Here is a 13,800-nt window from a genome sequence, read left to right as displayed (position 1 = left end):
ATCCTGAATCGATTTTTAAATATACATTTATTTTGCCTGAAACGCCAGAATCTCAGGTTAAACCTCACAAAATTTCGACAACCACCAAACAGCTAAAATGAGAGCAAGCACACGGATTCTGCACAAAGACAAACACAAAGCGCGGACCCGCCGACACATCAGAATCAGTGAGATGTCGGCTTTCCCGACGGCGTGTCCGACCGTGGACGTGCCGTCGGGGCTGAAACACAGCTAAGCGTTATGCGAAATTGCAAAACGCTTAGCTGTGTTTGTAATAAAATAACTTTGCTCTGCTTCACTTCAGCAGCATCAGGTAATGTTTATATGTTGATTCATGGTTTTCTTCAGTTTTTCGTTCTACTGCACAATATTTTTAAGGTTATCTGCTATAAAAGCCAGGCCAGAAAAATCTCCTTCATGTTTTTCTGTGTTTTATCCTCAGTTACTTTGACACAAAGGCATCTGCTGTGATGCTTAAACTTCTGATGAAGTCTCACAAGTGTCAGCTTTCTTTTTATAGATATAAAAATATGGATATGCGCTGATAAATGCTCAGAATTACAATATTTCTGACTGTCTGAGGCAAAATTTCCCCGATTCAAATCAAATCAAATCGTGGATCGAATCGAATCGATTCTAGAAATCAGTGGCGATACCAAGCCCTAAATGGCAGTAAGTGAAAGGGTGATTTAATTAAGGACATGTTCAAATATCAGTCATCCTTGGAACTGTTGTGATTGATTGGATAGTCTGTGCAAGGAGAGACATACCCACTCTCACTCCTATTTATTTATTTTGCCCACAGAAATAACATTACTAATGCCAGGATTTCAAATTTGCTCGTCTGAATTTCTACTCGAATGCCCCTTAAAGACGGACTTTAAGTCAGAGCAGCCCAACCAGCCCCAATTTAACAATCAAAGATAGTGGCAGTGGACATAAACACTAATAAAACTGTGAACCGTACCTGTGCCGACACAAATAAGCCATACACAGAGCACTGACCGGGTTCTGCAACATTTTTAAGGACAAAAAACAAACACTGCACTGTGTAACATAAAACTACAGGTGATCAACAGCTAACTACGAGATAATCAAGTGACTAGTGGCTGCAGGTAACATTGTAACAACAGTAGTACAGGTTCAGGTACTGTATGTTTCACAACTAAAACCCAGGTCTACTTACTGGGTTCTTGTGTTGAAGTCGACGGCTGAGCCGTGTCTTTAGAGGGTGACACAGTGAGGTCCACAACAGCATGTTTGTCTGCTGCTGTTGCCTTGTTCCTGCTGGATTTGCTGTGACACCCACACTTGCAAGAGGTGGGGGAGTCGGACTTCTGGCTCTTGTCAGGACCGGTGCTTCCTCCTTCCTGCAGTTTGGCTATAATCCGATAGTGAAAGAGAGAGAACTGTCAGTAACATTGACCCTGAGTGGCTATTAGTTTTTTGGGTATAAGAAAAAAGGAAATTATACTTACAAGAAAACAGTAAGAACAAAAGAAATGAGTCAGTGGTTAAACTAGTCTTAATTTACCCATTTTGCTCAATATTTTTATCACATGAATCATAATTTAAAATAATCCGTACTGATCTTAATCCATTGTTTGAAATAAGTCATTTTAGCTCCCTCATCATTACCTTTAATCTAATATTGTTTTAATAGGCTGCCAATCATAAACAAGAGGTATAAACACTAAATAGGCGGGGCTTCTATACTCACAGCCAGAGCTATGAGCTGCTCTGGCACCATAAAGAGTTAAGAGCAGAAAAACTTTAAGACCTGGTTTTGGACTCACAGGGATTCTTCGTCCATACGCTAAGCTAACTGTCTGAAACAGTTTTATGAGTATCCACTGGAGCAGTTTAAATATGACAGAAAAAGCAAAATAGGGCCACATTATTTTCATTGTATAGATAAAGTACAAGTATATCATCCAACTTGAATTTTACATGTACATGCACTCAGTCATACCGGGCTTACCAAACTGTGCATGCTGCCAACCCAGAGCTGAACAAAGCAACGCCAAGCTCTTTCCACTTCCAGTTGGAGACTCTAGTAAACAGTACTGCCCTGTGTTCAAACCTCGTACAATCTACAAAACAACAGAGAAGAGCTAAGTTAAAACATACAAAGCTGAAGTGAAAAACAATGAAATGTCCACTACAGCCACGGTTTATGCTCCACATTATGATCTTCAGGGTGTTTTTTTGTTTTGTTTTTTTAACCAGTTATCACGTTCCCTGCGAGCTAATGTGAATCTGAGATTAGGATCTTGGAGGACTGTACAGGAGTATGTCTAGGATGGGTGAAAACCTCCCTTCGCCTATCTCAAGGGAAACATGTTATTAAGCTTGCAGGTGTAGCAGTCTGTTTGCTTTGTGCAAAGGGTACATGTGACTGTGCAACCATACCAAACTTTATGAAGAACCTAACTTACATTTTCAAAATGCAAATACATACATAAGTCAGACAAAGGAACAGTTAGTTTTGCAGGATCATAGTAGAAACTATGCTATGATTGCATGTTGTGTATTTAGCTTATAATAAAGTGGCTTTCCTGTAAAAATTGTTTTGATATCCAAACTTAAAAGAAATCAAGAATAAAAAACACATTACTAAATAATAACTTTTTTTTGGTAAAATATTTTAATAATGTAGTGAAGCAGTGCATCAAGAGGTGAGGGTCATTTAATCAACATTAAGTGTGGTTTTGAGTTTTTTCATGACCAGAGACATTAAAAGAAAGACACGTGTAGCCTGGGACTGTCACTGCACAAGCAAGCACAGATGGATGCGACTCACTAAATTCATCATAGCCAGCTGGGATGGGTAAGCCTTGCAGGGGAAGTGGATCTTCACCCCTCCAATGGTGTACTCCACTGGTGATGAAGTCATGTTCGCCTGTCCCGACAAAAGTTCAGAGTAACACGAGTTAGGTGTGTAAGGTACAGTAACACACAACTAACGCACTATGAAGCATCTACCAAAAGCTAAACAGCCTGCAGTAGTTACACTATTTCTTCTGTCTGAAGATGTCACCCAGATAAGTAAAGCTGGAGGAAGTGATGCGTTAGCTAGAACGTTTTTGCTCGAATACCAAGCAAGAGCTAATATAACGAGTTCCACCATTACTGTACTACAACACTACTAGAGTATCCCATGGTTAAACTGGTCACGGCTGTCACTAAAGACATACATTTGCATATATGTAAACAAAACAGCAAAATATACAGCTGTTTACATTTACTTTACTTACTGTGATTCTTCCCGCTCTCACAAATCACGCGAAGGATCCGGACAGGAAGTCAGCTACATTGCACATTAAAACTTCACGCGAAAGCTTTCAAAATAAAACTGGTATTGTAAAAGATCACGAAACATGTTGTACGTTAAAGGCCCATTTGCTCTATATTCTTTTGACATGTTAACTTATACAATTCTCAAAAGCTAGGCAACGTTAAAAATACGTGTACAATAGTGTATACAATAATGTAAATTCATCCCGCTATTTTACGCTTTTATTATGAATAGTTAGCGCTGACCAGTGACTGCAACTTATGTGGCTACAAAACACCGGAAATTACGTTAGTAAACATTAGCGCCGTTTACTGGAGAGTCACGTTGTTATTCCCGGAAGCTTAGCGGGCAATTGGAAAAAGTGAAAGTAGGCCGACGGTGCTTTATTTCAGTAGTGATCAATTAATGCATTGATCTGCAATAATTTGTACACCAGAGTGGAGTACATGTAGTTACATCTATGTATATCTAACTATTATATAATATTCAATAATCAGTGATAGCTTCTTGACATATTTAAGCTTTCGTTACCACATTTCTTTTACCATATTTACCTTATTTATTATTTTTTTAAACATTGTATGCTAACCAGCAGCAGTCACAACTTAATATTTATTGTTGTCATTTTGATTGAATAGAATCAATTTGGCTAATATTTCACTCGATAATGTTTCCATGTTTTTAAGAGGGTTTTTCTCTTACAAAGTAGCATTAGGGCCCCATTAATAAATATAGGTATAAATGATCATTTTGAGAATACAGTCGAAATTTCAATACTAAGGTTGAAATACTATTTTGAGATAAAAGCTGAAAAATATTTTCAGAGTAAAGTCCAAATAATAGTTTCAGAATAAAATTCAAATGTGGAAATTAAAGCCTTCTACAAAAAGCCTTGTGTAGATGAGATGGTGAAATTGTACTTCATAATCGGTTTTAGTCAAAGGAAATGATTTCTCTTTTAGCACATCAACACAGTGTGGTGATAAATATAATGACATTGAAGAGGTGGTGCAGAAAGTTGGAACTGTTCAGAAGGACAAACCACAAAAACCTGGAAGAGTTGGAGAGATTTGTACAAAATGAAATGGCTGACAATGGGCAGATGCAAGGACACTGATGGTTACACCCTTGTACAAAAACAGAGGATGTGTGTTGAACCACAAACTCATCTACACAATGCATTTTAAACAAGGTATAGGAGCCGTGAAGGTTGTTTGGCTTGAAGCAACAACTCAAAATAGTATTTCGAGTTTAACCTTTTTTCTGAATGTGATGATATGGTTTTGATGTGTGTTTGGGATTTTTATCTTGTTGGAACACCTAATTGTGTCCAAGTTTCAACTGTCTTATTTGAGGTGAAGTTGAAGAATTTAAAGTATTTTTCTTCATTATTCTGTCCATGGTGTGCAATGTACCACTGGCAGCAAGATAGCCCCAGAGCATGACACCACCAATACTATGCTTGACAGTTGGTACAGTTGCAGTACAGTTGTTAAAACCTAACATATCTCTTATTGTGCAAATGTCCGCTTCCCACATGCACGATTGATTTTGGAACAAGACAACATCTCGTGATCAGCAATGTCTTAGTCCATAGCGACGTAAAACTCCACTGTGGATAGCAATGCTGGTTTTCCAGTAGTTTCCAGTTCTTGACATGTTTGAGCTTTCGTGGTTCCTGGGTTGCTTCTGCACATCCTAACCAGTTTCCTGTCGTCTGAGGGTGACAGACTGGGTCTACTTCTCAACATTGACAAACTGGTGACACATCCAGTTTTACTGAGGTACAACTGAACTAATGATGTTGGGCTCTGAAATATACACTTCTCTATCTTCTCTTTTACCTTTACCTTGTTGGTCAAAGTGCTGTCAAACAAATCCTTTTTATGATGGGAAAAAGAAACTACCAGTTATAGTCAGTCATGATCACTGAGAAGTTAGCAGGCTTTGGCCTTGTTACGTTGAAATTTTACAACCTGCAGCACTATTTATCAAACGATAAACTGAGTCTATGTATATATTCTAGTCAACAGATGAGGACAGAGTTCTTAGCCTGACTATGAACATATTAAATCTTTGTTATTTCCCTTGTCGTCCGTTAAACAGAGCAAAGAATTTTTACCACAGCTTTTCCAAACATTTTAGTTTTATTTTGGATGCTTACATTATTTTACTTTGCACACAGAAACAAAATAATTTCACAAAAACAAAAAAGACCAAGGTCAAACTTATTAGCCCCCCTTATGCTAACGAGCAGTTGTGTATCTTTTTTTTGCGGGACAACAGTCTGCAGTGGTTTGCTATTTTTTTCAACAAGTCTCACACAAGCCTCCTGAACAATCCCACCCCATTCTTCTTTGGTCAGTCTCTCACGCTTCATGGTCACCCACAGACTTTGGACTGTCTCTAGTTTGCTTCTGGTGCAGCTAATTAGCAGTCAAAAACAAGGAAAACGACAATAACATACTGAAGAACATACTGAACATGTTCTGGGGATACTCTCTACCACTTCATCTATCTCACTCCAGAATTTTAAGGAGCTTGAATAGAAAAGCGACTGGACTCCCTTGAGTTTCCTGAAGACGCCTTGAAGACTCGAGAAAGTCTTTTCTATTCAATCTCCTTAGATTACCATGACCCAGATGACTGAGAACCTACACAGCCTTACTCCAGAATTCCTCTTTCTCTTCTGACGTTCAACCAGTGGGACATATGCAATGGCAAATGTTTTTTTGTTTGTTTGCAAAACCGTTCAGATTGCATAATGATTTTTTTAATTACTAAATATTTGCAAAGCATTGTAATTAAGTTACTTCAGAGAATTTTTTTTATTTAAATAGGTTCATTTCCAGATAAGTGTTTTTCACATTTACATTGTACACATGCACTTGGTGTTAGCACAGCTATCCGAATCAGGGAGGTGAGTACTTAGATTAATAAGCAAACAAAAAGAGGAACAGAATTCTCAAATATATATAAAAAAATCATAATCGAGGAATTCCAAGCCAAGCAACAGACTGCATTTACAGAGTATGTCAAACATGAATCATCACTGTATGATTTAAATAACCCACAATGCTACAAATTCCTGTTAGAAATTAGAAATTGCACTTAGCTCAGTGGAAACACATCACGTAACAAAGACAGAAGTTTTTCTTTCCTGTGTAATGGTCGTTATTCTCTCGCAGGAAAAATGTGAATCATACAGGGCTCTGTCATGTTTTCCTAACTATACTAAGCTCAGTGAGTGATCTATTCTAAAAGGATTTTATTATTTGACATCCTCCATTTCAGACTAGCTGCATTGTTTGTTAAAAACAACTCACTCCTAGAGACAATGAACGTCACCATAATAGTGCAAAACAGTTCTCTTAAAGTCCATCCATGCAGAGTGTATTTAATCACAGATGAGCCTTGTGCATACATTGGTAACTATACAACTTGTGCTGCAGCATGGCGGGACAACAGCTCGTAGAAAGGAGAGTATTAAAGAAACAGGTGGTGCAGGTGGTGGTGTTGTGTTGCAACTGAGATAAAACGAAGTGGCAGGATGAACTGGGGAAGCATGACAGTTTCTTCTCTGCAGGGGAAGGTTCATGCACAGTGAAAGGCTGGCAGCATGAAATAGCTCAATAAATGTTACTTGTAAACATTGTTTGCAGTGCCTCACAATTGAAGAAGATTTCCTTTAGGGCCACCAGGGTGTTCACACAGAGAGAAGTTCACTATTATAGAGACATGTACAGAAGCAAAGGGCTGCCAAAAAGCTTTTTCTGAGAACTTATACCAGGTGTACGGAGCAGGCTCAGGGAAGTGAAGACACCAAACAACTGTAATGCTTCACAACAAACTACAACATTAAAAACATAATCGAGGGGACGGACCTATCCCTTAAGATGCACTGTGCAATTAACAAGTTCAACTATTAGAAACCTCACAGGGTGGGTGGGGGGTGCATTATGGCAAATGAGAAAACATGATACTTGCAAACATTACATGTATTTATATAGCAACACACACAACGTAGTAGCTTACTGGTTTGTGATGGTAGCAGCACCTTCAGTTTATATTCAAGACAAGTCTCCAGTGATTAAATAAACTGATAATAATACATAAATATGTTTAACACAGGGTGTGCACACACTTTTGTTGACAGAGTGATGAGTTGGAGAAGAAAGAAAAGGTGAAGCACATCTAAAAGGAATATTACTCTAAGATCATCATACAATAAAAGAAAGTAGAAAAATATATATATTTGTTCTAAATGAACAGTTCAACTTACTTTTCAATACTTGCTATAAAATGCATAAGATTTTACACCAGCAACATTATTTAATGCTTACAATTGTTACTAGAAACTGAGGTGACATAAGACACATTTCATCAGCATTTCAGGAAGGAATTTAAAAACAAAGACACAAAATTCATCCAAAACAAACTTTTTATAAGTGTCGACTGTTTGAGTGGTGAACAGTGAGTCTTTCCTCTGTAGGACAGTTGCTTAGAGTTGTAACAATATGCAGGAGGAAGCTGCAAATTTATGGAACAGAAGCACCACTGCAAATGACGGTGACAGTGGGAGGGAGCAGGTGTGTGTGTGTTTTAGCACACACATACTGTGGTACTTTTATGCTGCTGGAGAATGGAGGAGACATTATTGGAGTCTTTCTGTTTCTTCTCTGCGTTGTGTTGCACCAGTGGCGGTCTTTCGGCAGTCCTGCGCCGGGCTTTCTTTGCCAGCAGGCCTGATGGGCTTGATGACACGTCAATAGTTCTTTTTCTGGTGGGTGTCCTGCTGCCAGCTGTCCTGTCCGTTGCACTGGACAGGGCGGGCAGCTCGGGGCTGCCGTTTGAACACAGCGGAGTCAGAGCAAAGGGGTCAGATAGATCCATGTGATAAAAGCTGTTGCTTCCCGATAGCCCATCTCGTCGCTCCAACGCAGAGAAGAGCTCACATGTGGCCGCGGGAGAGTCCTCCTCTGGAAGTCGCTGCAGAAGAAGACAATGGAATAACAGTCAAGTCCAGCACTTATATGTGGATACCACACCTTAAACCAGGGATCTATTGTGCCTCACCTGAACAAGAGGAGTGTCTGCGCGAGATATGGAGGTGGGGGGACACTGAGACACCTTGGCTAGGTCTAGCAGCACTTCCTCATGGTGCAGGATATCCTGGCAGGTCCCAGGCTCTTGCAGGGCAATTACTATGGCGCTTGTATTGTCTGCACGCAACATCCGCTGGCGCCACCGCAGCAAAGCATGACTGACCAGCTGCCTGGCACTCGAGACCCCACATGGTGCCTGCAGCAGTAAATGCTGTTAGTACACCAACTAACACGGCTGATATGAGGTGGACATTACTTTTTACTTATGGGCTATAAGAGACATCAACCCACACATGCAGGAACAGGGCAACCATCTATACTGATAGCAGCTAAAACATAACCACTCACCATTTCCTCGTCATTATTCTGACACATGGAGATGGCCTCTTGAGGAGGAACCATATTCCACAGACCATCGCTGCCCAGGATGATGTAGCGATGTTTTTTAGGGTCAAGAACCACCACGCTAGTGTCAGGCTCTGGAGAAACCACAAACTCTCCACTGTAGAAGTCATAACTCCATAGATCGCCTGTTGCAGAAAAGGAAAACTTTAATGAAGGAACTACAAGCCACACAATGCTGTGTGACTCTGAGTCTAACCATCACTACCCTTTTTTCTTGAACTTAGAAGTAGCCTATTTGAACATAACCTCTACAGGGTGCAGACTTTGTGCCCAATTGCTAGTGAAAATAAAATCATGGTTCTGGTACTCTGTTTTGTATTATTCTAGTCATCCTCACACTGCTTTCCTCACAGGTTCTTCACTGGGATTACAGTAAGTTAATGTTCCTACCTAAAGCTCGAGCTACTGCCAAGAATGGTATCTGGTCGATCACAGTACTACGACGGACTGGACCATTGTGGCTGAGTCTTGGCCTTTTCCACACCACCCGATTCACCCCAGACTTCTTGATCACGCTGTTCATACAAAGAGGAGAAAGAAGCTGCCATTTAGAAGAGTCAGACTACAGCAACAAGAATTACACACAGCTGCCAATCGATTCAATACACCCAACAAAAACATAGTCATGCACATCACATACACACAGCCTTTTAAAGACAGACGTACATTTTTGACCTGCACTAATAGTCCAGTAGTGTGTGGCTTCAAGGCTGGGTTTGAGTATAGCAGGTCCAGTCAGTTATAGTTAAAGGATATTAATCTGGTCAGGTAAGCAGCAGAAGGGACTGTGAATTGGTTTCAGCTGCTTAGGTGTTAATGAAACTAACAACAGGTTCAGTTGAGGGGCAACAATGAGACAACCTCCAAAACAGGAACATTTAAAGCAGCATATTTATCTAGTAATGTCAGAAATAATACAATTCTCTCTTGATCAAAAAAATGGTTGTTACATTCTATCAGCACATTAAAGTTTTACTGAAGAATTATTAAAAATTGGCATAAACTGTAGCAACATTTCTTTAAATTAACAAGCGATGGACTTGGGGGTGGATCCGTAAATTGTTTTGTCTGTTTGTTCAGAGTTTATCTTCAGTTCCTGTCTCCTAATTTCTGTCCCTGTTACATTAAAGTTTAATAATTACATTTAAAAATCAAACATAAAAATTAGGATTTCAGATTCTAACTGAAAAATCTATTTAGGTAAATGACAATGAAAGACAGTATTAAAGATGATATATTTAAAACAAACTTTTATTCAACCTATGATGAAGACAGAGTGGCGCAAGACCGAAAGGATTTTTTTCTTCTGTCCTGTTTTTTTAAGATGAATGTCGTGGTAATCAGTGACACGTGTTCATATTTCTTTGTGCACGGTAATAAAATCGGGACACTGCTTCTTATTTACCCGTTCCCATGGTAATTCGTTGTGTCAGGGCTCTGTTGATGATGGCTTTCTTTCCCTGTTCACGTATGCAATTAACTCAGTGGAATGTTTTCAGCGCTAATCAACACAGTTTTACTTTTTAACTTAGAGGGTTGTTGTTGTTCCTGAAAACATGTTAGGGCCCTAATCAGAAAGCTTAAATATGAAGAAAAGCAGAAACAGTGACAAACACAGTAAATGGTAAATGGACTGGTACTTTTACAGTATTTTTTATATACTAAATGAGCACTCAAAGTGCGTTTTACTAGCCTCACATGCATACGTTCATATATAAGCGCTTTTTTCTATGCTAAGAACCGTTTATAACATTTGTGCACACACTCACACTCTGATGGCTGCATCAGGGGCAAATCAGGGTTCAGTATCTTCCCCAAAGATACTTCAACAAACCTTCTGACTGGTAGATAACCTTTAAATTGGGCAGATTTCTTGTAAACTGTGCTGCAGGTGGACAGCCCTTTTCAATCTGCAGCATGCAGGGTCGGGTCTAAAGGGGGGCATGGGGTGTACTATACTGTATTTCTCTTAAAGCTCAATTAATAGTTATTTGCAGGTTTAGACTTTTAATAACATTTACAAATAACTTATGTTACACTATTATAGATTAAATAAAACAGCAATATATAGAGTAATGAAAATTTGTATTTCCCCCGTTTTGGGGATAGGACAGTAAACATTTACAAGGGATCTATAAAACTATGGGGTCAGTTGGGGGGGTGGGGGTGACAAAATGTTAGACTGGGCCCTGCTTACCTTCCTCCTAGACCTTCAATACGCTCCCTCTCTTTGGGAAGTTCTGGTTTATGGTCCTGTGTGACTTCCACGGCTCTGATGAATGGGACTGAAGGGTCATCCTGGACACCTAGAACCACCGCAGAGTCCCCAACATGGGCCACATACATGCGGTTTCCTCTGAGCACCACTACACTGGCTGTGGTACCTGATGTACTAGGAAGGCCTGTAAGTGTCTTTGGCCATTCAGCTGAAAAGACAGAAGGCAGAAAATGAACACAAGCTTATTGTTTATAAAACATTACTGCACAGTGTTGTGAGGTACACCGAACAGACAGGTAGAACATACTGGCTTCTTACATGTCAATGTCCACTGATCTGTTTTTGTTTACCACGCTAAAAGTGAAGTATGTGACCTCAAGGTCGGTTTTTATTTGTCCAGGAGGTAGTTTTATAAGCAAAGTCACACATGCGCTGTACAAGCACTTTGTGTGTGTACATATAATCTGTGACCAGCTGGAAACAGCTGACAAGCCCGAACATATCCAACCAGACACCTGAACACACTGCCGTGGTCCAAGCGTCATGGCATACACAGACTAAATAGAATCGAGGAGGCGTTACAAAGGGTAATAACTACGTCTCTGTAACGACACACTAGATTGAGGCCAGTGAGACCATAACATTTTGTGGGTTTCCATTATACATTAGATTGTGAACATACTTCTGAAATGTTCGGTGTCTGCTGTGACAGGCTTTGTCTGGCGAATACCGGGCGGCTACAGCTAACTTCGTTAGCTCCGCTAATTCCAATGCTAATTCCACATTTACTTATAACTTGATCTTAATTGAACAAACAAACAAACAGAGCCTGGGCATAATGGCGACGAACTTATTGGGGTATTTGGCAATTACCTAGCTCTCTGGTCGAGATCTTTCTTTTTAAGGCTCTACTGAGCCCGTGGAACATTCTAGTAAATCCGGCTTTCATAGAGCTAGCAATGCGCTACGGTCGGTGAACACTCAGCTGGGTGTAGGCCAGATAATAAAGTCTGGTTTAGAGGTTTGGCGTTAAGTTCACGTTACTTAAACACAGAGTAGCACAAAGTAGTAACAGCTTTTACGTGTCACAGCTTAATAGTTTTAGTAAACTTACGCAGTTTCTTCCACATAGCATGGTGGCATGCTACAAATCCTTTGCGTATGGCAGAGCAGACCTCCCGGTCACAGTCTGACCAGAATCCCCGCTGTTTCTTCATGAACTCCCAAAGATAGTCTCGCGCAAACTGCGCAGCCTCGCGACCCCCGTGACCATCAAAAACGGCGAAGAATGCTACGGAACGGCGGGAACAAGTTGGGGTGTTCGGCTGAACTTGCGGCGTGCTCAGATCTCCCGGTGACGGCGTTTCTACCGATATACCCTCGTCTTCTGTTTGTACGAGTTCACTGGATGCGTTTAAAACCTGCGGGGACTCCAGGGTTTTATCGGCCCGGTCGGGATAAGTGTCCCCAGCCAGAGAATTGAACGTGTAGTCTCTCCGAATGTTCTCCTCTGGGTCACCCGTCGTCGGCTCATTTTCTCCCGGCTCAGGCTCTACTATGACCTCGGTCACATCTTCCATGTATTTCCTGCCTCCTTGATCGGTAAAAACACTCACTCGCATCAGTAATGCGTTTTCCATGGCTCCAAAGTTGAGGCCCGCTCCAATTTTTTTTAATATTGTTAGCATATACAATAGAAAGACAGTACAAATTATCACAGAGCCGCGTCCTGCCTTTGTTTATGTGCGAGTGTAGTAGGCATGCTCGAGCGTGTTGACGTCAGAATTTCCCTTCTTCTTGTACGTAGACGTGGCAAAGCAAGTGCAGCTGTCACCGGAGTGCCGTTGCCCTCTAGAGGTCTTGCTCGGACCCAAACCGCGACTTAAGAGCAGAAATATTGACTTTAATGGGGGGGTCACGTCAATATAAGGTGTTCACCAAAAAGAAACCGCGTTTCCAATCTGCAAGCGTATGAAAAGCGTATGAAACCAAATGAAATCCTAATTCTGTTACTCTTGGTGGTACACATACAATTTTCCAGTTGGTCACAGCAGGTCAGGTCTAGTCTGCAGGCAAGTCAGTAGTGTATTGTAGTGCTGGGGAAAGCAGAGGTTTCCAAACAGACACACTTCTCTACAGTGACACCTACTGGACACTTTTTCTGTCGTCGCCGTGATCCTCAGCAACACAGACCGGTATTGCACATTTCTAAACAAAGTTAAATATTATACCAGACTGTCAGTAATTGTAATCAACTAATATATTGATGCATGCTCAATCATCCAGATAAGAAAGTTCCAAAACGCTGATTCTGTTCATCTGGACGTAGCGTGGGAAAAACGTGTCGTCACTCATCCAACTGTCAGCTGGCTGCAGGTTTCCCCAAATATTATAATCAGTAGTAATGTCCGAATAGTGGGCCGTGAGCTCAGTTTCATGATGATTAATATGCAAATTGTTGTGAGTACCATTCACAGACAGTTGGGGAAGGCACAAGGCACAATAAAATAACTTAAACTACGTATATTGACAAAGGCTGTTATGTTTATTGTGATAACCACATAGATTTTGTTGATTTGCTTTGTACATAGGTTAAGTGTGGGCCTCATTAATGGTTATGGAAATCTGTCTTCTACGGTGAAAGTCTGAATAATTGTAGCTACATGATAGCCCACGTGTGGCCCACTTTGATCATGCATGGGGCGAATCAGTTTGAAGACCTAAGTAACCATTTAATCGCTGCGATAATGTAATGTAAGATAGAAGTGAAATGC

At 40.5% G+C, this 13,800-nt stretch overlaps 2 protein-coding genes across 4 annotated transcripts in view; both read right to left on the bottom strand.

Annotated features, from left to right (window-relative positions):
- The window catches only part of brip1 (BRCA1 interacting helicase 1), a 150,074-nt gene extending 146,770 nt beyond the window's left edge, over positions 1-3,304 (bottom strand). For all 3 annotated transcript variants that reach the window (XR_010095492.1, XM_063492924.1, XM_063492925.1), the window contains exons 1-4: positions 3,258-3,304; positions 2,804-2,902; positions 1,982-2,093; positions 1,187-1,381 (exon numbers count right to left, since the gene is read on the bottom strand). Coding sequence is in view for 2 of the 3 variants with exons in the window: in XM_063492924.1 (XP_063348994.1) it covers positions 1,187-1,381; positions 1,982-2,093; positions 2,804-2,896 (400 nt within the window). In the remaining variant the exon portion in view is untranslated. The remainder of the gene's footprint in view (positions 1-1,186; positions 1,382-1,981; positions 2,094-2,803; positions 2,903-3,257) is intronic.
- A 2,798-nt stretch (positions 3,305-6,102) lies between these two features.
- Positions 6,103-12,895, bottom strand: ppm1da (protein phosphatase, Mg2+/Mn2+ dependent, 1Da). Its single transcript, XM_063493887.1, has 6 exons — positions 12,141-12,895; positions 11,006-11,234; positions 9,199-9,323; positions 8,752-8,933; positions 8,375-8,599; positions 6,103-8,287 (listed from the first exon to the last, which is right to left on the bottom strand). Exons 1-6 carry the CDS (start codon positions 12,712-12,714, stop codon positions 7,901-7,903), a joined length of 1,722 nt encoding a protein of 573 aa, XP_063349957.1. The 5' UTR covers positions 12,715-12,895; the 3' UTR covers positions 6,103-7,900.
- Positions 12,896-13,800: the final 905 nt, after the last annotated feature.

Source organism: Pelmatolapia mariae, linkage group LG14 (assembly GCF_036321145.2).
Source record: "Pelmatolapia mariae isolate MD_Pm_ZW linkage group LG14, Pm_UMD_F_2, whole genome shotgun sequence".
NCBI classification, from domain to species: Eukaryota; Metazoa; Chordata; class Actinopteri; order Cichliformes; family Cichlidae; genus Pelmatolapia; species Pelmatolapia mariae.
Note: the sequence above shows the minus strand (reverse complement) of the source record. Positions and strands in the feature narration are given on the sequence as shown.

Coding starts and splice junctions, on each gene's coding strand:
- ppm1da (XM_063493887.1), bottom strand. CDS start 12,714: ATGCTAACAATATTAAAAAAAATTGGAGCGGGCCTCAACTTTGGAGCC. Junction 11,235..12,140: donor TGCTATGTGGAAGAAACTGC/GTAAGTTTACTA, acceptor CTGTCTTTTCAG/CTGAATGGCCAAAGACACTT. Junction 8,600..8,751: donor AGAATAATGACGAGGAAATG/GTGAGTGGTTAT, acceptor TTACTGCTGCAG/GCACCATGTGGGGTCTCGAG.